Genomic DNA, 25,971 nt, shown 5'->3' on the forward strand with positions numbered 1-25,971 from the left:
AATATAAAACTTTGGTTACAACATTCCTGCTCCCCAAAATATGTACGGCATTATGTGCACACATGCATATTAGGCCTGCTTACGCATACATATGAATCAGTCAATATGGTATAAGATGGATAAGGTTCTTTAAGAGAGGGAAGTGTAACCAACTGAGGCGCATATGTCCAAAAACAAAAGGCAGGTGGAAGTATTGCAATTTCCTCTGGAGAGGCCAATATTTGTCTATTACAGCCAAACTGGATTTCATAACTGCATTGTTAAAAATACAATTTGATGATGTAATCACATTGACTCTGGAATATAGCTATTCATTTTATATTAGACACTGTAATCTATTTTGAAATGGGAACTATGGCTTAAGATGAAAGGTGACAAACATATTTAACCCATTATGTCCCAAATTTTTAAGAAGCTATCCTCACTGGGACATAACGGGGTTAATTTTAAGACCTGCACGCGCGTCCATGTGCGCACGGTTCCCAGTACACGCATATGTACACACAGATTTTATAACATGCACGCATCATACAGGTGGCCCACGACGCGCATGGGGGGGGGGGGGGGATTTTATAACCTACACACGGTGATGCGATTGGCTGGTCCCTAGTTCACTCCAATTAAGGAGTAGACTGGGAGGGAACTTCCCTACTCCTATCATTCCTCCCTCTTCCCCCCTGACCCTAAACCTACTCTAACTATCCCCAAATTTTTTATATTCGTATTTACCGCTCCTCTGAAGCAGAAGTAATTTCCATGCGCTGGCCAGCTGCCGGCATGCGCTTCCCTGGGACAGTGTCGAATGGCGCTGTTCTGGCCCACTCCCCCGCCCAGAACACACTCCCAAGCCCATCCCTTTCTTTGGGCCTGGCACTTCGGCACGTAATGGGAGTTACATGCTTGGTTGGGCCTTTTGTAAAATGCATGTGCTATGCGTAAAGCCCGGCCACGCACATAAGCCCCAATCTTACATGCGCAGGCCTTTTAAAATTTACTTTAATGAGCTAACACGTATATAAAGTAGTAACTCTTCTACGAGTGTTTCTGGTACATTTTCTACCTCTTAAGAAATCCACATATATCTTAACATAGAGATTCCATCTGGAAATTGCAAAGAAACATTAATCTATTGATAAAATGGCCATTAACAAAGCCTCGAATGAACACTATGCAAACTTCATGTGCAGTATTGCTTAGATGATCAGGCTGCACCTTCACCAATAACTTTATAAAATGGCAGACCTGTTTATCAGCATTGGACCTGGCAGATTCCTCCTGTGCAAGTACCATTTCTCGCTCAGCTGTGATCTGCACACTCTCTCTCAGCGCCTCTTCAAGTTCTTCAATTCGGTCATCCCGCTGGCGCATAACGTCCTAGAAAAGGATGGGAAACTACATGAGGCAGGCCAACTTGGAGATAAAAGCAATAAGGGATGCTCTCTCCTTTTGAGGACTGCTATTCCAGGTCAAAGATCTTCGTTAAAAAAGGAAGGAAGAAAGGAATGGCAGAAGGTATAAAGAAATGAGCGCGACAGGATATTCATAAAATGGAGCGATTATAGAAGAGTTAGCAAGACAAGCGAAGTAGTCTTTGGCACACTTTTTAAAATTACTAGTGCTCCAAAGTCCGTTCTCATAAAGCCCAGAGAGTTTGCTTTTCTAATTGTGCAAGTCCATCCAAAGAATTGAGAGAGAGAGAGAGAAAAAAAAAAGAGAGAAAAAGAGAGAAAGATTCGAGCTGGCATTTCCTTGTTAAAACCCTTCTCACAGATCTAGGTAGTGAAATCTTTTTTACACTGAGAAATCTATTTAATATCTTGAAATAGAAGGACCAAAGCTTGGTAAACATGCTTCAGTTTTGTTTTTTTAAATTCTCAATCTGCAGTCTTCATTTTCCAGCAAACAATAACTTTCTCTGTTATCTTCCTTGGAAATTCTGGTCCAGAATTTCAAAAGTCAGTTGTCCAGAGTATGTTTTTTCCTGATTTATTTTCTTTCACATTTAATTTCTTCACAGTAGCAAGATGCAAAGCCATGCATGTGTAAAATTGTACTTCTCACACGCCAACAGCATTTTGAGCTATATGCAGGTGGGCTTTTAGAAGCCAAGAGACAACATGATCATGTATTACAGTTGACCAGAACAAGGGAGTCCCAGCATGACAAGCGAAACATTAGTCTATGCCAGAAGAATGTGATCAGCACAAGAGAGATTAGAACATTAGTAGGGCCAGAGATTCTCAACCCAGTCTTGAGGACCCACCTAGCCAGTGAGATTTTGAGGATATCCACAATGACTTATGCATGATATAGATTTGTATACAATGGAGACCGTGTATGCAAATCTCTCTCATGCATATTCATTATGGATATTCAGGAAATCTCACTGGCTAGGTGGGTCCCCAGAACTAGGTTGAGAAATACCGAGCTAGGCAACATGACTGGAAAGAAGCAGACAGTTTCTGTCATCATGGTTAGCAAATTTTGGAGACTCCCAGCGTGTACAAGTCTCAGTTTTCTGCAGTGCTCCAAAACAGCTAGGGAAAGGTCTTTCCAATGGATCTCTAGTCATGCCTACAATAATCCTTTTAAAGTTTGTGTTTATTCTATCGGTCAGTGGCACATGCTCAGGAAATGACGATACTCTAAGCTTACGCTCAGCATAAACAGATTTACGATGTAGTTACTACATGGGCCATGATCGACCTGTTTTGTAAAGAAATAGCACAGTTTTTCAAGGTAAAAGAAATATTTCAATGGCAGCAGTCAGGGTTACAATAATTTAACATTACTTCCTAAATAAAGCTTTGTATAAAGCAGTAATTCTACTACAAAAATGGCAATTGAAAGGCAGCAATAGCAGAGACCAACATGGCACAAGAAATGATTATGTCATCAGCAAAACACTTATTGGTAGGGGAGAAAGGCAGTTTATTATAATCGCCATCATATGTTAACACTTGCTCCTAGCCACAGTTAGCATATGAAGAATTAACCACCCTACAGAAAAACATTTCTGCTGTATATGCTTGGGCTCTAAGAATTACACAGTCTCCTGTTCAATGGAGGGGGAAAAAATACTTGAGAAATGTTATAAACTGAATGTAATGTTTACTCATGTAGGGAGACCCATAAATGTGTGATCTTTTTTCCATTTCAGTCATGCAAGTTATTTTGGGTGGGGAAGACCCTGGAATTTTCACTGGTTACAGTTACTCAAAAATGTTTTAACTGAATGACCACAGGATGGCATTTATTGCCATCCTGTGGTCCCCTTAAGAGTGGGGGATGAGGTGATTGGTGGAAACTGTTGTCCGCAGGAAGTATACATTTGGCAGGATTTGGCATTAGTTTCCCATTTCCTAGGTTAGAGTCTTAGTGAGAGGTACCTCTGGGCCCGGGGACCACCCCAGTATGGAGTGGAGCCCCTGCAGGGTCTCTTCCCCTCAAGGGAGAGGCCTGAGGCCATGGAGTGGAAGAGGAGTTTCCTCCCCTGAAAAACCACTTCCTCTGCTGCTCGTTGTGACCTTGGGCAAGTCACTTTACCCTCCATTGCTTCAGGTACAAACTTTAAGTCCTCTGGACACAGAGAAATACCTACAGTACCTGAATAGCGGAATAAAACAAAGGGCACGTCCTCTCCTCAAGGTAATGGCCATGAGGAAGGACAAAGGGGTTGTTCTGACAAGAGGAATGCCCCATGAAGATCCATGATGTGGAGGACATCCAGAGACATGCACATTGCTGGATGGGAGAAGTGGAAGAGCTTGAGTGGAAGGCTGGGTGAACTGGGAGTCATGAGCAGATCCTGAAGTGTTCATGTCCCTTGTGGATGTAAGGCTATTTGTAGGGAAGTATCCGATTAATCTAAACCTGTATCCGATTAATCTAAACCTGTATCTCTGTATCAATTTGCTCAGTTGTAACTGCATTTGCTTGTTAATCTGAACCGTTCAATCTGTATTATCCTGCTCAATTCTGTATCATCCTGCTCTAAGTTATACTAAACTACAATATTCTCTCCACATTTTGCTCCCCCCCCTTTGTGCTCCCCCCCTCCAAGCCAGACACATCAAAAACTTCAACTTCCAACACCCTACACTCTCAACATGTATCAACACCATATCCCCATTCTTAAATATAATAACCAAAGGCCCAACGTTCCTCCCTATCCACGTCCCCACTCACACCTTAAAACTCTCCTCCCCTCCATGATCTCCCCCCCTCTTACCCAAGTCATTGGTCTCACTGCCCTCTCTCTCATCCTCCTTAATGCACAATCATTAAACAAAAAAATCCCTCTTCTCTCTGACCTACTTACAGACCAAAACCCAGACATCTGTGCTATAACAGAGACCTGGCTTAAGGACTCCGATTCCGTGCTCATAAACCAGTTACCCTCCAAAACATATGATATCTTTTCTATCCCTAGACCTAAAAAGAAAGGAGGCGGCTTACTATTAGCCATAAAGAAAAAATTTAACATGATTCTCCACTCTTTCCCCTCCCCCCAAAAAATTGAAATAGGCCTTTTCAAATCTCCCAATCTGCAAATATGTCTTGTCTATGCCCCCCCAGGAACCCAGTCTATGCCCCCCCAGGAACCCAGTCTATGCCCCCCCCAGGAACCCTTGTCTATGCCCCCCCAGGAACCCAGTAATCCTTCAACCCTCATAGAATACATTGCAAAGAACTTATCCATTGACACCCCAGCAATCATTCTAGGAGATTTTAACCTCCATGTCGACATCTCTCCACGCTCCCCCACTTGTGACGCACTCCTAGACTCACTGAACGCATTAGGATACAGGCAGTCAATCTACTTCCCCACTCACAAGGCGGGTCACACCCTTGACCTCCTCTTTACCAATGCTCTCTTCCAGGTTGACCCCCCCTCCCACACACCCATTCCCTGGTCAGACCACTACCTTATTGAAGCCTCTCTCTCCTACAAGACACCTCCCCACCATATTAACACTAACAAAACTATTCATTACAGAAAAAACTGTACTAGAGATGACCTCATCTCAGCGATCTCTAACAATCTCGATCAACTAGATCTCACTAATGCAGACACAGCACTCGCTTCCTGGCAAGATATTACCAATAATATAGCCAACACTATCTGCCCCTTGCAATCAAAACTCATCTCTCCTCTACACAATGAAAAAAGGAAACCTTGGTATTCCCAAGAACTAAAGAACCTAAAACAATGCCTTCGCAAATCTGAAAAGATCTGGCGCAACGATCCCTCTCCTACACACCTTGCCCAATTCAAATCCTCCTTACACTTATACAGTGAAAAACTCAACAAGACAAAACGCGACTTTTTCGCTACCAAAATACATCAATTCCAATTTAACCCTAGAGTACTTTTTGATTACGTAGCCTCACTCACTAAGTCAGCAGCTCCCGACATTCCAGATGAAATAGCTAAACCCAAATGTGAAGAACTTGCTACGTTCTTCCAAACCAAAATAAACAAATTGCTGGCCAACTTCAATACTACTCCTACCTCCCCCCTTAGCCTCCCCAAACATAACTTCAACCACACTATCACTAATGACAACACCAAACTTCTCTCCTCTCTAGACTGCACCTCAGTACTTGAAATAGAATCATTCATCAAGAAAGCCAAGCCCTCCTCCCACCCCTCGGACACAATCCCCACCAAACATCTACTTTCCATTCCTAACCTCATCGCTAAACCTCTAACAAACATCATTAATCTGTCCATCAACTCTGGCCAAGTACCTGTTCCCCTCAAACAGGCAATCGTCAAACCTATCTTAAAAAAACCTAAACTTGACCCCTCTGACCTCGCTAATTACCGCCCCATCTCTAATCTCCCCTTTATCTCTAAACTCCTCGAAAAAACTGTTAACAAACAACTCTCAGAATACCTCGAAGATAACCGTATCCTAGCGCCTGCTCAATACGGTTTCCGGAAATCCCACAGCACTGAGACACTTCTACTTTCCCTGTCAGACCATATTCTTAAAGGATTTGACAAAGGGCAATCATTTATTCTCGCCTTTCTCGACATCTCCTCCGCTTTTGATACCATCAGCCATTCCATTCTCCTACAACGCTTATCTGAAATTGGCGTCACAGGTATTGCCCATAACTGGTTCAATTCCTACCTCAGTAACAGAAACTTCAAAATTCAATTAGGAAACCACGAATCCAAAATCATCCCCCTCAATCAGGGTGTCCCACAAGGCTCATCTCTGTCCTCAACCCTCTTCAACATTTACATGCTACCCCTCTGTGACCTCCTTTCTAGTCTCAAGCTGCCTCACTTTGTCTACGCTGATGATGTCCAGTTGCTCATACCCATCACCGAATCCCTACCAAAAGCTATGGACATTTGGAAGGATGCACTCCAAGCCATAAACAATCTCTTAGCTTCCATCCATTTAGCTCTTAACACTACTAAAACCGAAATCATGTTCATCTCACCCCAAAATCATCCTAACCCCCCCACTATCCATACACCACTTGCCCAACAAGTCCGTGATCTGGGAGTCATCCTTGACGACCATCTCTCGCTTAAGAAATTCATCAGTAATATACTAAAAGATGGATTTTTTAAACTACACTCCCTAAAAAAACTAAAATCCCTACTACATCCTCCCGACTTCCGCACAGTTCTACAAACCACCATCTTTGCCAAAACAGACTATTGTAATGCCCTCCTCCTTGGTCTACCGAACAACGCCATCCAACCCATTCAAATATTACAAAACACAACAGCCCGGATTTTGACCAACTCACGCAGAAACGACCATATCACACCGGTATTAAAAGACTTACACTGGCTCCCAATTGCATCACGCATCCAATACAAGGCTCTCTCCCTTGTCCACAAGGCTTTATACAATCCTGAAATGAACTGGTTCAACGAATCCTTCCGCCTCCACCAATCCAACAGGCCCATCAGACACCAACATCTCGCCTCCATGCCTACCCCCTCTCCCAAACATTACAAACTTACCTCCACGAGAGCCCGAGCGCTCTCTATCGCCGGGCCCACCCTTTGGAACACTATGCCTGTCGAATTACGACAAGAAGAATGCACAAAAACATTCAAACGGAAGCTGAAGACCTGGCTCTTCACCAAGGCATACACCTAATTTCCTCTCTTTCCTCTCTCATCCCCACCTACCCTCCTCCCCTTTCCTCACCCCCACCTTTAGGTACTTCCGTGCCCCCCTTCTGTTCAGCCGTCTAACATGCCCCTATCTCTTAGCTCGCTTACTCCTTTAACCCCCCTCCACCCCTCCTTCCCTCTTATCCACCTCCACCCCCTCCCCATCCCATCCCCTCCCCTCCCTCTTCCAACTCTACACAATTGTCCTTCTAGGACATTGCTATTATTTATGAATATTCTGTATATATTGATACTCTATATATATTTGTAAATTTCTGTAAATTTTGTTCATAACGTTTTTTCTAATTATCTCTCGCCCTTATTTCCCCCCCTCTTTTGTTCTCATGTTAACTCGTTTTATCTGTTTGATGTAAATCGCATCCTCATTTGTTTTCATGTTACTTCGTTATATCTGTTCGATGTAAAACGCCTTCCCAGGCGCCAATTTCAGTTACACTGTAAACCGATGTGATATCCCTGATGAACGTCGGTATATAAAATCTTAAATAAATAAAAAAAATAAAAAAATAAAATGTGTTTGGGGAGGAAAGAGACGGGAAAGGATGTGTACCTATAAGTGGAGAATTTTGATACAAGGAATTGATTGGAATGTAATTCATATATTCCAGTAAAATGTTTGATAAGGGGAGTAGGAAGATCTAATTCCTGTTCAAGTGAAGGCTGAGGGATTGGTACTCTTCATCTTGGGGGTATATTGTTGGGAAAGATTTACTCTGACTGTTGTATCCCATGAATTCAGTCCTGAAGTTTCCTATCCTATTCCTGTACACAGTGGCTGGAATATAACCAGAAATACAGTTAAGAGTTGGGTTTATCTGAGAGTGGTGTTCAATAATTTATATGTGCCAGCACAGAGGGGTAGTTTTAGGAACCAGGGTTCATGGAGGGGAGGAGAAGGTTGGTGGTTCTCCCTGACCAATCAAGGGAACATAAGCTAGCCCTGCTGTCTCTATTCAGGTCCACTTTACCATCTGCAAGACCCATAATTTTGGAAAACACTAATTTTAGGAGTTGGTCCCTAACTTCAGTAAGGAAAATCCTCCCATCTTTTTATGTGCCCTAGGGTGGGATAATACTCAGGAATAATGATATTTACAGTGTATGCCACTGAAAATGACAGGTTCCCGCAGATTTGCATGCAGGAAATGCAGATATGCTTGTAGCTAGTTACCATATTTTGGCAAACTATTGCTCTTTGATTGCTAATAAAAGACAAAGGCATAACAAAATTGAATATCATTACATGCAGTTTCACAGTTGATGGATTGATAGTTTATTTTTCCATTTAAAATAAAAAAATATTCTTATAATCAAACTCATGAACCATCACCAGATGAGGAGTTTATTTTTTAAATTACTAGCTGGGTTAAAGATTGAAGACAATGAATTCATTTTCAAATTTTTAAGACAGGCGTCAACTAAAAGGTAAAGTTCCATTACTGTTGTTTTTCATTAATTAAATAAAACTGATCATGTAATGTTAGATGAGCCTCACCTAAATATTTTATAAAGCAGGGGTACCCAAATACAGCCCATGGCTGCACTGGCTTGCCCAACTCTTTTTTTCCAGCCCACAGAGCTTGTCCTTCAAGAGATCAGCTCCATGGAAGATTTTTTTTTTTTTTAATTACAGTAAAGGCAAAAAAGCTGGCAGGGTTTCTCAGGCCCAGCCAGTGAGAGCAGCTGCTGAACCTTTGCCCAAGATGTCAGCTGCTGGAGGGGAGGCCTGGGCCCACCAGCTGTAGAAGAGACATCAAACCATGGCATTCAGAAAAGCCAAGGAGGCTAGGCCTGCCAGTAAGAGAAGAGAAGTCAGATCGAAACATTCGGAAGAACCGCTGGCAGGGAAGCCTGGCCTCAACAATGGGAGAAGACCATATCTGCTGAACCATGACTTTTGGAAAAGTCCATGGTGGGGATGTCTGGCCCCTCCAGCAATAGATGAGACATCAGTCATGGCATTCAGAAGAGCCACTGGTGAGAAAGCCAGGCTCCACCAGCTGAGGAAGACAACCCCGTCCAACTGTGACCTTGAGAGGAGCTGCTGGTGGGAAGGCCAAGCCTTGCAAGTGGCAGATCAAAAGGCAAGGTGCTGATGGGGAATGGGAGGGAGGAGACAGGAGAGAGGGGAGGAAATGGAAATGAAGGGTAGAAGGTGAAAATAAGAGGAGGAGGGCTGAGTGGAAGGGAAAAAGGTGTTTGAGAGGGGAGGAGATCCCGAAGGGAAGGCGGGGGGTGTGGGTGTGTGAGAGAGGGAGGGTAGGGATGGGGTAAAAGAAAGGGATGGAGGAAGGAGGGATGAGTGGAAGGGGAGAAAAAGGAAATGTGCTATACATACATAGACATACAGATACACACACACATAACTTCCCCATTCTCCTACATCACAGGAGGCAGGGTCCCCAGTGGTGTGGTGCAGTTGCCAACTTCCAAGAAATGTAAAAATATTATTAATAGGTAATCTAAAAGGCAAACTAATATTGGTAGAATTATTCTCAAAAATGCAACAAATGTCGGCATGCCTTTCTATTGATTGGATACATTTGAGCATAAGGAGCATCAGATATATGCGGCACGTTTCACTATGACAGCACGCCATGAGTTAGGCGCTTGGGAAAGAATGAGTCAGATCAGTGTCTCTCGGTATAGAGGTGAGGTTTTGGGTATGGGTTCATGTATTGTCAACATTGTAGTCGTGTAACGAGTTGTAATTGTGAAGTGTGTCTTATTTTTTCAGTTGGTACATGATTGAATTGTGGCACATTTCGATTTGTATGATTATGGAGCGAGCCGTGCGAGCATTTGGTTTGAAGAAAGTCAGTAATGAATAGTTGTGTCAGTAGTTTGTTTTTTATTAATGGTGGCTTTGTCGTTTCTTAAGTATCAGTAAGTTAGCAAATATCTATTTTATTTTTAGATGGTATTTTTCCCCTGATGAAGCCTTAAAGGTGAAACGAGGGTCCCTTGTAGGGAATGTGAAGAGGAATCTGGAATATAAAAAGGAATTTATGCGAATACGAGAACAACATTGTGAGAAAGACATGAGGAAAGACCTTGATGAAAAAAAACCTTTAATGAAAAAGAATTAAATGAGGAAATAACATTGTAGAGCAAATGTAATAAGAGGATTCTATGTGAATGTGTGAATAAATGAGAAAAGAACTTTATACAAAAAATATTTAATAAATAAGATCTTGAAGAGGAATTAATATTATAGTTGACAGTAGGAAGAAATTGTTTAAAAGGACAATATATTGCATATATATTCTTTGTGCCATTTACATATATGAGAGATGTAAAGAACATATATGCTTTATATGTATGTAACATTTAGAGAATAGCCACTGCCATTAGCAATTGTTACATGGAATAGACTTAGTTTTTGGGTACTTGCCAGGTTCTTGTGGCCTGGATTGGCCACTGTTGGAAACGGGATGCTGGGCTTGATGGACCCTTGGTCTGACCCAGTATGGCATTTTCTTATGTTCTTATGTTCTTATACCACATACATGTACTCATCATTACTGAGACATTGTATAGGTATTTTTCCATATGTATGGTTAATTTTAAGGTATGACTGAGATGTGAATGTGTTCTTTATGAGGTACCGTGTAAGTTAATAAATGAAGATTTGTTTTGAGTAAATTATATAAAAGACTCATTTGATTGCATATTTGTGAAATAGTATTAGTCATTCTTGAGAACCCTGCTCCCTGCTTTCCACCTTTCCCAGCGTTTGAAATCAATGAAAGGGCTAAATATAACATGCGCCCCTCAAACCAGCAAAATCCAAAAATCTGAGGGAGGAATTCTCCATCTTGTCCCCATACTCAGAAAAATCTAAGGGATCCCCAGCTCGGCCTTTTCAGTGATTTGACACGTGCTACGTGGCCCTTCCACTGGAAAGTTTGGGGACCCCCTGCTATAAAAGAACATTAAAAGAAGGATCCCAATATAGTCAGACAATTCACAGTCAAGAGTAAGATCAATTTGTCCATCAGGAGGCCAAGTGGGGCAGAATAGGACAGCTCAACGCTGTAATCCACAGCTTGTTTGCGGTCAAGTCTGCTACTTCCAATAAGCCTGCTGCAGTACTACTACACATCTGCCTGCCACGAGAACAGTGGAGAGCTCAGGAGTCCGATTAACAGAACGCAGCTTGCCAGATTCACTGACCTTCATGTGCTTTTTCAAATGGGGCAATAATGGTGTTTGACAACCTTTCTTCTAAAACCAAATACTCTCCCCTACAGTGCTTCCTGATTTCACAGTATAATCATGTAAATGAAAGTGCAATTTATGAAAAAAAAATCCCCAGCCTACTAGGTCAGTCTTGAATCTCCCTTTCACTGTAGACAATGTAAGTTTCTTCTTAATTTCTTTCACAGCTGTGGATGTTAGGCAAGAGTTGAAAAGAAAGACAAACTTAAAATTGGTAATCAAAGATGAATGACTGAATTCAAAGACTGGCACCTGACCAGTATTCTATGACATTCCACTCAAGAGTGGAAGAATTCACCTAGCAACTACTATTCACAATTCAACGCCATTACATAAATGCATAAGCTAACCTGAAAGCTGGTATAAAACCCTTAGAAAAATGAACATTGATTTCCAACCTATTGCAGATTCAGTCAAGAGAATCTGTCTCCCTGGTTATGGATAATGAGCTATAAAGTAATGCATGGGCAAGACCCATTTTCCATTCATGTAATTTTAAAAACAGAATCTATCATAAGATAATATTCAGATTTCTTATCTTTTCTTTTTTAATATATAGTTTATTAAATTTTATCAATCTTCATTAATAAAATACATGAGAATGAAGGATTTCCTAATCAGTAACACAAGGCAAACAATTTTCATACATATTAAATAAAACCTTCGTTAGTCCACATTACTTTGGGGAGTAACATAATTAGAAATAATTTTGAGGAAAAAAAATAGCGAACTATTACGCTCTTAATGAGAGAAAATATACATTATATTCACCATATATCTCAAATATAGTCTAATCATTCTTACATGACTTTATCTACAAGAAAAGTCTCTAATGTAAGGGATCATAAAAAATGAACTTACTTCCAGCTAACGTAATACAACATTTACAAGGAAATCTAAGTATATACGTCGCTCCCAAAGAGGCAACTATTTTTTAATACCAAAAATTGTTTCAGTCTCAATTGAGTGGCTTTTGCCACATCAGGAAATATTTGGATTTTTCCCCCACAAAAGGAGAAATCCTTATTTTTAAAGTATTTTTGTAATACCATAGTCTTATCATTCTCGGTACAAAAAGTTACCAATAAGGTTGCCCTAGTTGGAATATCGTCAACTGATGCTTCCAGGAATGATGTCAAGTTTGGACTATTTTCCTGAATTATATCCATTCCGGCCTCCGGACCTAAAGAAGAGGTCCTAGATCTCGGAATGTAATACAATTTGGAAATTAAGATTTCTTTATAGGAGGAAATCTGTAAAACTTCTGCCATATACTTTCTCAACAATTCCATAGCTGATAGTAACCTCATTGTAGAAAAATTTAAGAATCTAAGATTTTTAGATCGTATCAAATTTTCCATAGTTTCTAATTGCCTCGAAGTCATCAAACTATCTTTCATGAAGGATGCATTACCAGATTGTATATTTGCAATCTGCAAATTAACTGTAGAAGAATTTCCTTCCAAATTTTCCAATCTCAAGGCATGATCTTGCAATGTTTGTTTAATTTCAGTATTAGAAGATCCAAACTGATTCATTACTTGAGTTAATAATTTTTGCATATTATTAACAGATTTCCAAACATCTAACAAAGTAACATCTTTTAAATCTATTAATTCTTGTTTACCATTTTCCATAATCCCTTCTGAAGTTGCTCCAGACAAAGGAGAAATTACAATTTCTCCTGTCTGGGCAACTTGCAGTGGAATAGAGTCACATAATACGTTACTTGCCATACTCAAACTGTTCTCACCCTTAGACTCTACACTTGAAGAAGGTGAATGATGGCCGAGACTACGAGTTGATGCTGAAGAAAAGGATACTTCCGGATCAGGATTTAATGCAGCCAATTGCCCACGAACAACATGTGTGACCATAGGACCCCTCAACGACAAAGGGGTTGAAACAATAGGAAAATTTATTTGCCTTTTCCTGCCCATAGATCTTAAAAGTAAAAAACAAATTCAGGATATGACTCGCCAACAACGCAAGGAGCGCACCGACGGCTGCGCGCCGCAGACCCCTGGATTTTATCCGGTTTGAAAAACGCGGATGGATGACGTCTCGGGGCCGTGGCTCAACTTGCTCCGTTCGGGGCTGTAGCGATGGATATTCCGCAGGCTCAAGTAAGTCTCTCTGGCCGTCTCCCCTCCAGCTGAAGGTGGTTCTCTCCAGAAAACTCCCACTGGCCTTTAGCAAACCCCTGGATTTTATCTGGTTTGAAAAAACGTGGATGGATGACGTCTCAGGGGGCGTGGCTCAACTCGCTCCGTTCGGGGCTGTAGCAATGGATGTTCCGCAGGCTCAAGTAAGTCTCTCTGGCGGTCTCCCCTCCAGCTGAAGGTGGTTCTCTCCAGAAAACTCCCCAGATTTCTTATCTTAGCAAATTTAGAACACAAACCTTTGGGGCTTTTGTTTGTTTGTTTTTTAATTTGGACACCCTACTACCTTACTTGACAGCAGTGTATTCAGCAATAGTTACACTTGTGGTTAGAGCAGTGGACTATGAACCAGGAGACCAGGGTTCGAGTACCACTGTTGCTCTTTGTGACCTTGGGCAAGTCACTTTACCCTCCCATTGCCTCAGGTTCAGAAACTTAGATTGTAAGCCCTCTGGGGATAGAGAAATACCTACAGTACCTGAATGTAAACTGATGTGATATCTTGATTGAATGTTGGTATATATAAATAAAATAAATATACTATTCTGAATAATTGAATTTTAAATGGTAAAGCTGCTACTTCTTAGGTCTCATGAATATTGTGTTTCATATCTGAAGTATTTTAGTGCAGGGCTTTCCCAAACTTCTACTGCTGATCCTACATTCAACTGGGTTTTCAGGATATCTACAATGAATATGCATGGAATAAATTAGCATAGCCAGTCTCCAATGTATGCAGATTTACTTCATGCATATTCATAGTGGATATTCTGAGAACTTAGACTGTGGGGTTTCCAGGACAGATTTAGGAAGATCTGTTAAAAAAAAAAACAAAAAAAAAAACTGATCAAGATGGGAAATTTGAGAAAGGATGAGATGGCCTAAAAGTATCCCTTAGACAAGCTGTAGAAATTTTAACCCCTTAGATGGCAATCCAGCTTATACATGATGAAGCACCAGTTCAGCACAGTTAGGGAATTCTGAGATGTTCTACCATCTACACCATATCTTCTAGGAATTTAATCCCTCCTTATACCTTGTTTTCAAAATGTGGTTGAAGAAATTTCTTCAAGGAATGGAACCATGTTCTCAAGTTATATTCATAACATTTGAAGATGACTCTATGGGTTAAATGTAGGAATAACTGTGACCTGTGCTGTGTCCCATTTTTACTATACGACATAGCCAGAAAGGTGGGTTAGAAATGTTTAAAAATAAACATTACATTAAATCAAAAGTTTATTCACATACTCAACTTGCAGATGGTGTAACAAACACTATTCATTCAGTTTGGAGAGCAGAACTGTATACATTGACTCCTCCTGTCCCAAGGATAAAACCATGATGGGAATTTCCTTGACTCACTTCCTTGTCCCTCTTCTCTCACACATTGAGCTTTTCTACCTTATGTCTCCACCCATAAAACCATGAAACAAACACCAGACAGGAATGCTAGCCATGAGACTTTGGTATATTCTGTGTTTTGTAAGACCACAAGTATCAACTCTTCTGTTACTCAAACCTTGTTCAAGCAAAACTGCATGGAGTTTCTCTATTTTCGGATCTAAACCTAAACATGGACGCTCCATCTAAAAACAGCCCAAGAAAATATTTGTCAGTCTTTGTTTTAGAGAGGCATGAGAACAAAAATAGTTAATAATCTGAGTTAAATCAATAGTAACCCATTAAATATCTTGAAGAAAGGAAATATATAAGATCTTTAGAGAAACAAATGAAGCCTGAAAGACAAGTATATTTCAGAATTGGATGGATCACTAATCTGTCAGGCCGATACAGTACAGTGCGCTCCGACAGCGCGCACTGTTAACCTGCCCTTGGACGCATGTTTTCCCTTACCCCTTATTCAGTAAGGGGAGGAAAACGTGTGTCCAACCCGCGGCACCTAATAGCGCCCTCAACATGCAAATGCACGTTGATGGCCCTATTAGGTATGCCCGCGCGATACAGTAAGTAAAATGTGCAGACAAGCCACATATTTTACTTTAAGAAATTAGCACCTACCCAAAGGTAGGCGCTAGTTTCTGCCAGCACTGGGAACGTGCACAGAAAAGCAGTAAAAACTGCTTTTCTGTGCACCCTCCGACTTAATATCATGACGATATTAAGTCGGAGGTCCCGAAGAGTAAAAAAGGTTAAAAAAAAAAAAAGTTTAAATGGGCCGGTGGCTGTCGGGCTGAAAACCGGACGCTCAATTTTGCCGGCATCCGGTTTCCGAGCCCGTGGCTGTCAGCGGGCTCGAGAACCGACGCCGGCAAAATTGAGCGTCGGCTGTCAAACCCGCTGGCGAGTGGCCTGTGCGCGCGCCAGGAGAGCGGGCGTTCGTCCGCTCTCCCGCGGACTTTACTGAATCGGCCCGCCAGTTATTCTCCATTCTCCAAGGAAAGCAAAACCTGGTGGTGAGAAACTGTGATGTTATCTGTAGCTTAGTCATTTAAAGAAGCTGAATGAAACAAGAGGTGGTGTACTTATGAGACAATTTACTTGTAGATATCAATAAAAAGGTCTGTCATATAGGAAATATATAATAATGCAGACAAGGAGCAAGAAAACAAAGGGGCCTAAAAGCTTCCTAAGCAATATCCAATTTGTATAATAACAGCATCTGAGTTAATTCTTTTGAATGCTTTTTGGTATTAATTGAAATGGGAATTTGGAGAAAGTAGCTGAGGAAAAACGAATGCCAAAATCATTCAGATACAAAACTGCTACCCTCTATCAAACAGCTATTAGCAGCTGTTGTTGCACAAAATATTTTGTAATCTTTTTCTTCCTGTTTGCAATGGTAATTGCTGTATACCAATAAAAATGAGAAAATCACCTATGGTACCAACAAGCTGTTCAGAAGAGGCAAATCTGTAAGGATTTGTAAGGATGATAATCCAAGGCTAATCATCTAGAGCTCTAATGAAATGTGTATCATTACTAAACACTGAAAGTACACACATGGTTTTTTCCATCACAGGCTCAGGGGACAATCAGAAAACTGGGAGCTGTGGAAAAGTGCAGATTAGTGAAACAGTTAAATTGTTTCCTAATTCATTTTAGGGGTTAAAAACGCAATTATTAACCATTATTAGCAATGTATTGCAGAAGCATAATTAAAGCAAGCATGATTCCTGCCTGAACATCTTCACAACAAATGTTTTTCTCCAGTTACAAAGTCCCTGCTCTTTGCCTTCTAAAGCCATTGAAGGTGCCCTTGAGAAAATCTATGTAAAAGCACAGCATCTAAAAAAAAAGAGGATATTTATGCATACTGCCAAGTCTGGCATGTAATGCTATGAAAACTCTATTCAATACAGAGGCATTTTCAAAATTAAAATTCAGATATGCAATATGTCTAAAAGTACAAAAGGGAAAAAAAGATGTCGTCATATAGCAGGTTGCTGTGGTGTAACCTGGAAGCAAATTGTTAAGACTCCACACCATGCAGAACAAAGCCTCTGTGCTATTCTGAGCAAACAAAACCCTCCCACTTCTTTCAGAAAAAGAAACTTCACCTTCAAAATGCATTGCTGGGATGTAAAAAAAAAAAAAAAAAAATGTTGGTACAACCAAAAAGGAAATGACACAGTAACCAGCACATGGTTAAGTTTCACTGAAGGGTCTGAAAGTTTCCAGAGGAGGAAAAAGTTGTTCTCACAGTCCAGGGAATAAATATAGATGCAACTCAGCTGCATGACAAACAATGAATGCATTTGCAAACTTGAAAAGAAACACCGTACACAAACAAAAGAAAGCTAGGCTATCAAACTTCTTGCTCATTCCTTCACCAAACCTCTTCTATTTGCTCCTTCACGTGGAGAAGGTATTTCATAGCTGGTCCGCTGCAGAAAATGTGTAATCACTAATCAAGCCAAAATAAATTTTGTTTAACCCCCCCCACCCTGCCAGGCCCCAAGTCCCCTGTGAACAGATCCTTTTCAGCTGACACAAAAATGAACACCTCCAACCAACAGCAAAAAAGAACAATGTGTTTAAGCTGCTTGACATTTAAAACAATTTGAAGGGCTCTGAGATAAGATGAATCCTCTATAGTCTAGCAATTCTCCCAGGAAGCACAGCACACATACATACACAAATGCACAATTGAAAAAAAAAAGAATTACAAAGTACTGTATAGTTAGTTCCTCCTAATATTGAAAAGTAGCTAGATGTGCTGAGCTTATCACAGGAGAACAGATTACTGTATAATACCGCATACAATGCTGACTTCAAATCATTCTGGTCTTACCTAGCAAACCTGAAACAACAAGATTCTGTTCTACAGTTGTTGTACTATGCTAAGAACATGCCATACTGGGGCAGACCAAGAGTCCATCCAGCCCAGCATCCTGTCTCCAACAGTGGCCAATCTAGGATACAAGTACCTGGCAAGTACCCAAACACTAAGTATATCCCATGCTACTGATGCCAGTAATAGCAGTGGCTATTCCATAAGTCAACTTGATTAATAGCAGTTAATGGACTTCTTCTTCATGATTTTATCCAAACCTGTTTTGAATCCAGCTACACTAACTGCACTAACCACATACTCTGGCAACAAATTCCAGAGCTTAATAGTGCAGTGAGTGAAAAATAATTTTCTCCGATTAGTCTTAAATGTGCTACTTGCTAACTTCATGGAGTGCCCCCTACTCCTTCTATTATCCGAAAGTGTAAATAACAGATTCCATCTACTCGTTCAAGACCTCTCATGATTTTAAAGACCTCAATCATATCCCTCCTCAGCCGTCTCTCCTCCAAGCTGAACATCCTTAACCTCTTCAGCCTTCCCTCTTAGGGAAGCTGTTCCATACCCTTTATCATTTTGGTCGCCCTTCTCTGTACCTTCTCCAGTGCAACTATATCTCTTTTGAGATGCAGTGACGAGAACTGTACACAGTACTCAAGTGGCGGTCTCATCATGGAGACATTATGACATTTTCCGTTTTATTCACCATTCCCGTCCTAATAATTCCTAACATTGTTTGAATTTTATCTGCCACAGCACACTGAGCAGATGAGTTCAATGTATTATCCACTATGATGCCTAGATCTTTTTCCTGAGTGGTAGCGCCTAATATGAAACCTAAGTATAACTACAGCATGGATTATTTTTCCCTATATGCATAACCTTACACTTGTCCACATTAAATTTCATCTGCCATTTGGATGCCCAATCTTTCAGTCTCGCAAGGTCCTCCTGCAATTTATTAAAATCCACTTGCCATTTATCTACCGTACTCTGAATAATTTTGTATCATCTGCAAATTTGATTACCTCACTCGTCTTATTCCTTTCCAGATCATTTATAAATATATTGAAAAGCCTGGTCCTATTAGAGATCCCTGAGGCACGCCACTGTTTACCCTTTTCCACTGAGAAACTGACCATTTAATCTTACTCTCTGTTCCCTGTCTATTAATCAGTTTGTAATCCATGAAAGGACATTGCCTCCTATCCCATGACTTTTCATACCATGCGCGCATCTTTTCTATACATAATACGCTGGAGGTTGGTACATCTGTATGTCAGGAACTGTGCTGTTTGGCTGGCATGCGTGCTGGCAGATGTGCCTGTGCAAGTAATACGTTACGCCACGAGCTTGGAAGGAAGGCTAAGAGGCCCACTGTGTGGCCTGGAAGAATGGCCTGTTATTGCCCTTCCCATTGAGCAGATAGAAAGAGTGCCCAACACCCAGGCCAGAATAATAATAATAATACATTTCTTAATATATGTCTCCTCGAAGCAGTTCGGAGTGTCCTAAAAGTTGTGCTATATAATCGTCACCCAGAAGATTTTTATTTATTTATTTGAAGATTTTTATATACCGACATTCGTTTAGTAACATCATGTCGGTTTACATTAAACAATGTTTAGCAGCAACGCTAGAACAAACAGAGATTAGCGGTAGTGCTTTACAATTAATGTTCAATTTACGAAAAAGGCAGTTAAAGTTTCATAACAGCGTTAAGACATAGCGAAAAACAGGTTAATATAAGATAGTGCAAACAAGGAGGGGGGTAACTGAGAATAAGGGTAGTATTAAATAGTTTGGTACATAGATTAAGAAGGAATCATTTATAGAGAACGTAATGGGAGAACTTTAGAGAACGCAGAAGTATCGTACAAAATTTACAGAATTTAAACTGAGGTAAGTGCAAGGCGGGGCAGGGAGAAGGGTGAGAGAAAAGGATGGCCAGATGAAGGAGTAATCGATTCCTATAAGGGGAGAGCATTTCAAGAGAGGAAAGCTGAAGTAGACGGGAAGTGACATGAAGTACATTGAGAGGGTAGGGCTAAAGAGGGGCAGGTGTATCAAGATGGGGCTGCCAGTGGTCTGTCCACTGTGCAGATGGAAGACAGCAGCCCATGCAGGGTGGTAAATGGCGGAAACAGCTGTGGAGCTGCACTGGCCTATGTGGGCGAGAGAAGGGTTGAGGGTGGTGGTGGTGGTAGGAAGGCAGAAAGGGGGAGAGTTGTGAGGATGGACTGGGGAGAGGGATCAAAAGAGTGGTGTAGTAAGCCTGGGGGGGGGGGGGGGGGAGGGGCACAGTTGAAGGGGGAGGAATTGAAAAGGTGCTGTAGTCCGTCGCGGGAGAGGTAAGGAAGTGCAAGAATCAGCCTGAAGAGAGCAATAGGGTCAGGAGGGAAATTCGAGGTGAGAGGGGGGGAGTTGGAAAGGTGTACAGGAAAGGTGGGTTTGAACAAATACTCACTGCAAATATTTTGCGGGATTCTGTTAATCTATAAATAATATTCTTTGCTTATTCTAGTTTCCCTGAGTGTGATAAATGCAATTCCCCTTATAAGTTTTGTTTTATTATCTTTCTTTCAGCTAACTTAGTTTCATCAGATTAAGGGGGGGGGGGGGGTAATGGGGGGATGACAAACAGTCCCTGTATTTTAGGTGAGGTTTCACAAAGGTCTTATACTTGTCTAGCAGCATTTGTTGCCAATGGGGTGAAAGGCCTGAATGTCCTAGTAGAAAGTGCTGTAAACCATCATGCACAAGACCGGATAGCAATTCTCAAAAACAGCTTCTCCTTATCAGATCAGAAGATGCCATGGAGGCAGCATTCACTGCCTATGGGGGTGACAGCTGCCAGCAGCATCTTCCAGCCTCTTCTGAACGGAGGGAGAAGATGAGGCTCAGAACTGACGTCTGGTCTTGTGCATGATGGTTCCCAGCACTGCCAATAGGTGGTTTGCAACATACACAAAATCATTCCACACACTGGGGGGAAGAAGGTACACTCCCTGAATAATAGCTGTGGAAGTATATGCATTCAAAGGGAAGAAGCTGCTAATAATATGCTACTCATGAAAAAGGAGAGGTTTAAGTGGTATCCCTGCCTAACAGATGGGAGAGGAGGTGATCTACTGAAATCACAGAGAAGAATGACCTGATAAGAAATTAATTTTAAGCATTAGCGAAATGGGAATGATGCTAAACAAGTGCAAGGCCTTTGTGAAACCTCATTTGAAAGAAAGGGGAGTATATATATTGATCATTGTCTCATTACCCCAAGAATGATGTAACTGAACTAGTTCAAAGAAAGAAAACAAATCTTATAAGTCGAGCTACATTCATGACTCTCAGGGAGTCTAGAATAAGCATAGTTTTACTGACTAGCAGAAATCCACAAAACAACTGCAGTGAAATGACCCCCTGCACCTCTTCCCCACCTCTCCTCCTAACTCCTGCACTCCCTAACTTCTATCCCCCACCCAACCGCACAACAGTGGCATTCATGCGTGGGATTCAGTAGTGGGTTCCAAAGGAAGCGGTGGTCCCTTATCAAGAATAGTTTTAGAGATGACTTAAGTTCCAAAAGTGTGCGTGAGTGAGAGTGAGTGTGTCAGAGAGACTTGGTGGGGGTGGGGGGCAGGAGTTTGACCCTAATCAGCAATACAAATCCTGGCAGATGTTAATGAAAGTACAAGGCACTTCAGATTATCAATGGTAGTGGGTGGAACTTGAGAAGGCTGGAACTAGGCTGCAAGTTTAGGTTTGAAGGAAGCAAGCCCAAAAAAAGACTCACAAGTCATTCAAACTCACTGTTTGATAGAGATGTGGTTCGTTTATCACGAATTAGGCAATTTCAACGAAATTGCCTAATTTGTCATGGGTCAGGGGCCCTAAACCCCGAAACTGATTTTCCCCAAACTACGAGGAAAATTAGTTTTTCGGGTTTGTACGGGGGGAGGGGCACATTTTATTTTTTTAAATAAAAAACCACCCCAAGCATTCAAATTCACTGTAATACAACCCCCCCCTCCACCATCCTGATCCCTCCCCAGGACTTACTAACATCCCTGGTGGTCTAGCGGGGTCCCGTGAGGGATTTCTCCCTCCGTGCCGTCGGGCTGTCTGGCCTGCCTCGATCAAAATGACGCCGATAGCCTTTGACCTACTATGTCACAGGGGCTACCGGTGCCATTGGTCAGCCCCTGTCACATGGCCATTGGCGCCATCTTGTGCTCCTACCATGCGACAGGGACTAACCAATGGCACCGGTAGCCCCTGTTCGTTTTTCCAAAAAACGAACAGAGGAAAAACGAACTTTACCCCCGAAGCGTCCGACTCAAAAAACGACCCAGTAGAAAAAAACGAAGCTCATCTCTACTGTTTGATGCTGTAGTATTTAGTTAGTTTTACACTGAATCAAACATATTTATTTTCAAATATAGGACTACTTTTCTTTCAAACATACTAATTTTTCTAACCTATATTGTATGTCTGGCTAATGTCTTCTTTTGCTCTTCTTTTCCTTTCTACTATTTCTGTCTTCTTTACTTTTCATAGATGTCTTTCTGCCTCTTGCCTTCCCGTTCACCCTTTTCTCCAAAGCTGTTTCTCTTCTCTGACTGCACCTTGCCCATCAACCTCTCTAGTCATCTGAAATCCATCTGTCTCTCTCTCTCCTTCCTAGACATCTGCTTCAATTCATTGAGGTTTTCTTGTTGAAAATGTAATCAAATAGGTGTAACTTCCGGAAATCTCCAGGACAGGGCTATCTGGTTGAACACCTCTCTCTTTAATGAACATCCCCTGGGAGATATTTTGTTTGTAGTTTTCCCAGCCTGTCACCAAGTTTTGCTGACTTCATCTTTGCACTGTTCTGAAGAACACATTAATTCCAGGCCAAAGAAAGAGTAAACATGTTTCTTTCATTAAGGCAGGGGTTCTCAACCCAGTTCCCGGGACTCATCTAGCCAATTAGGTTTTCAGCATATCCACTATATATATATATAAGATAAGATAGATTGAGGCTGTGCCTGCAAATCTCTCATGCATATTCATTGTGGCTATCCTGAAAATCTGACTGGCTAGGGGTGTGTCCCGAGAACTGAGTTGAGAACCCTTCATTAAAGAAGGAGCTGAAAATTTACCTATGAGATTACAGTTAGTGCCCGCAGGCTCCCCCGATTCTGCAGCTGAAACCACAGATTTGTCATGCAGCCACATAATCTATATATCTGAGTTTCCCCCACTAATGAATTCAGTTAACTGATTAGAAACCCTACGATGCCTGCAGCTAATTCAACAGCCTATTCTTTCACTCTGCTCCCAACACTGGTCTGCATAATGATTGGCTTTCTTTAACAACCAACTGGATTTCTACTTGCGGGAAAGAGCCAATTAGCTTAGCCAAGGAGCAAGTTCAGTCACTACGCCATACAGTTTAAATACTGAAAGAACTCTGTTGGGAACCATGATCAATGTGATTAATATTAATATTAATTTATATTAATTTAAATATAAATATTAATAAATATTAGTATTAATATTAATGATTAATATGATTAATGTGCTATATGGTGAAGAAACAGAATTGCCTGCTCTCATTGCTATTATCCTGATTCTACTAGAACTGAGAGGTATTTATTACACTTTTGAATATTATTTTTGCCCTTTAATATATTTTTTTACTTAAATAAATGCATTTTTATGTGACGTATTTGCATCCCATTTCCCATTATCTTTTTTTTTTCTAACATTTTTCATATATTTTTATATACCCCATCCTAGACTGTACTCCTAGGCAGCACAAAGAAATTCACTGGTTCTGAAAACTGGAGGGACATCTCTGCTCATCTTATCCCTGACCACTCTTGGCCCATTCTCTCTTTTCCGGATTCAAGCTCATTACCCCCACACAGTCATAACGGAGGGGGGGGGGGGAGGGAGGTGTGAAATGTTATGCGAAATTATGCAAATTTGCCATATTACTGCCACAGAATTTTGAAAACTGTACATTTATATTACATTTTGTTCTTTAGACTCCATTTATATATATTTAGCGATCTTAAAGTAAGTGCTGAGCTCTACTGGTTAACATTCTTATTCTACTAAGGGCCAGATCTGAGCCTTTTCTTCAGCTGCTAAGGAAAAACTTATTTTCAGAGAAAAGAAAAAGGGATGATGTACATTTTCTCCCCCAAGGGATGCTAAACCTGAAGAACCAGAGACGGAATGGGTAGGAGTCTGAGATAAATCCAAGGAACAAATCTTATGCACGATGTCCACCTGACCAGACTCAGTAATTGTCTGAAAGGGACTTGCTTTATACACAAAAATAAATTTATCATATTTTTTTTATTTTCTGAGCTTAGAACAACTATTCCTTAGGTTGGTGCCTGTAAAAATTCCCAAATAAACACAAGTTAGAGAGCTTATGACTTGTTTTTAATACTAGATCTAAGAAAATGAACAAATGTAAATCCAGGAGTGGTTTTTGTTTTTTTTATGAATGAGCTGTTAGTATGATAGAGTCACTCACTAAGATATAAAATTACATAAATAACCCTTTCACATAGACATGCTGCTGTCATTAGCAGGAAGAAATCTGGGGTAAGCGGGGAGGGAGCCAAGGAAATTTTAGGTTTTTTTATATTGGTGCATGATTTACAAAATATTAAATGCTGGGATAAATGTTTTGCATTATATTTTATTGTTTTTATAGCTTTTGATATAATTGCTTTGGGCTGCCTTGGACTGAAGTGATGTATAAATCTAAGAAATAAATATAATCATTAAAACTTGTGAAAGTTATTGTTCAGTGGATTACTCTGGTACGGCTTCATCTTCTACTAAAATTAAATGTTTCTTTTTTTATTCAAAACCTCAGAATGAAAATTTCCTCTTTAAAATAAAAAAATGTGGCAAAGAGGAAAGTGCTGTCTGCAAACATTTTACACATTGCTGTTTTTGCCTTACAAAATGCAGGTGGTTGGTTGGGGTGGGGGTGGGGTGGGGGGGTTGGGGTTGTATCCTGCTGGGCAGAATTTTTAAAGTTACTTTGTTTTGAAGCTTTAGAAGCAATGTGTTTGTTGACAGGATGTATCCCAAGATGCATGACTCAATGACGACAGGCTGCTGCATCCTCCTATGCGTTCATTAGGGTTTCCCCATACCCAAAATCCTCCTTTGCCCTCTGTCCTGCAGTTGCAATGTTCCTTGGCCCCTTTCCCACCTATCTCCAATTTGCTGCTGCAACCTCTCCTCAGTCCCCACCAGTACTTTTCAGCAACTCTTCCTCACCTCCAATCAACAGAAAATATAACTGCCTCTCTCCTTGGTGTCTTGGACCTCTATCCCCCACCTGCTTCTGCTCCTTGTGCCCCGATCTCCAGTTGCAACTACTTAGATTGTCACTATTGCCTCTTCTCATGCCTGCTCTCAAAAGATTTAGTTGCCTCTACTGCTACTTCTCAGGTCCTTCCCCAACCTCTTGCCACAGCCACTCCAGATAAGTATGTAACCCCCAACTCCGGGTGTGGGTTGCTATCCAATGAGGCCATAAAAATAATTGTTTTTCTCATGGGGACTGGAACCTTCTCAGGCTAGCTTGATCTCAGACTCTTCCTTCCAGGGCCTGGGTTCTTGGTCAAATGGGGGACAAGGTGACTCCCATGGCCCAGAGTGCTAAGGGTAGCTCTCGCATATCCTTTTATTCTTCCCCGGGACAACCAATTTTTGTCTGCCCCACAGTGTGCTGGGTGTGCCAAAGAAAGACTGGATTATGTCCAAAGGAATTTTTACTGATGAAAATGATGAAACTGGCACAATCTTAATTCTTCCGGATCCCTGATGAGAGGAACCCCTTGGAGCAGGATTCTAAGATGCTCCCGAAAAGGAAGGAAGGGCAATCAGAACTTCTGACCTGGATCTTGAAATTAGATTTACTAAACTCAGGTAAACTCTGGTATGGCTCACAGTGGGTCACTGACACCCCCCTTCCTCACTGAGGCTCACGGAGGGCAGGGTCTTCCCTTACCCGACCAGGCCCAGACCCAGGGTTCCCCATTCCCTGAGCCAGGAACTGAACAGGCTCCAGAGAGGCCCCAATACTTAAAGGGTCAAAGTTCCAAACAAAATGACCCAGAGGGGAATAGCCCAAAACA

At 41.2% G+C, this 25,971-nt stretch overlaps 1 protein-coding gene across 15 annotated transcripts in view; it reads right to left on the reverse strand.

Annotated features, from left to right (window-relative positions):
- The window catches only part of ERC1 (ELKS/RAB6-interacting/CAST family member 1), a 1,001,239-nt gene that overhangs the window by 413,077 nt on the left and 562,191 nt on the right, over nt 1-25,971 (reverse strand). For 12 of the 15 annotated variants that reach the window (XM_029599916.1, XM_029599915.1, XM_029599914.1 and 9 more), the window contains one exon: nt 1,243-1,374. The exons of the other annotated variants lie outside the window; for them this stretch is intronic. In XM_029599916.1, the coding sequence (XP_029455776.1) occupies nt 1,243-1,374 (132 nt within the window). The remainder of the gene's footprint in view (nt 1-1,242; nt 1,375-25,971) is intronic. 15 annotated transcript variants of the gene reach the window in all.

Source organism: Rhinatrema bivittatum, chromosome 4 (genome assembly GCF_901001135.1).
Source record: "Rhinatrema bivittatum chromosome 4, aRhiBiv1.1, whole genome shotgun sequence".
NCBI lineage: Eukaryota > Metazoa > Chordata > Amphibia > Gymnophiona > Rhinatrematidae > Rhinatrema > Rhinatrema bivittatum.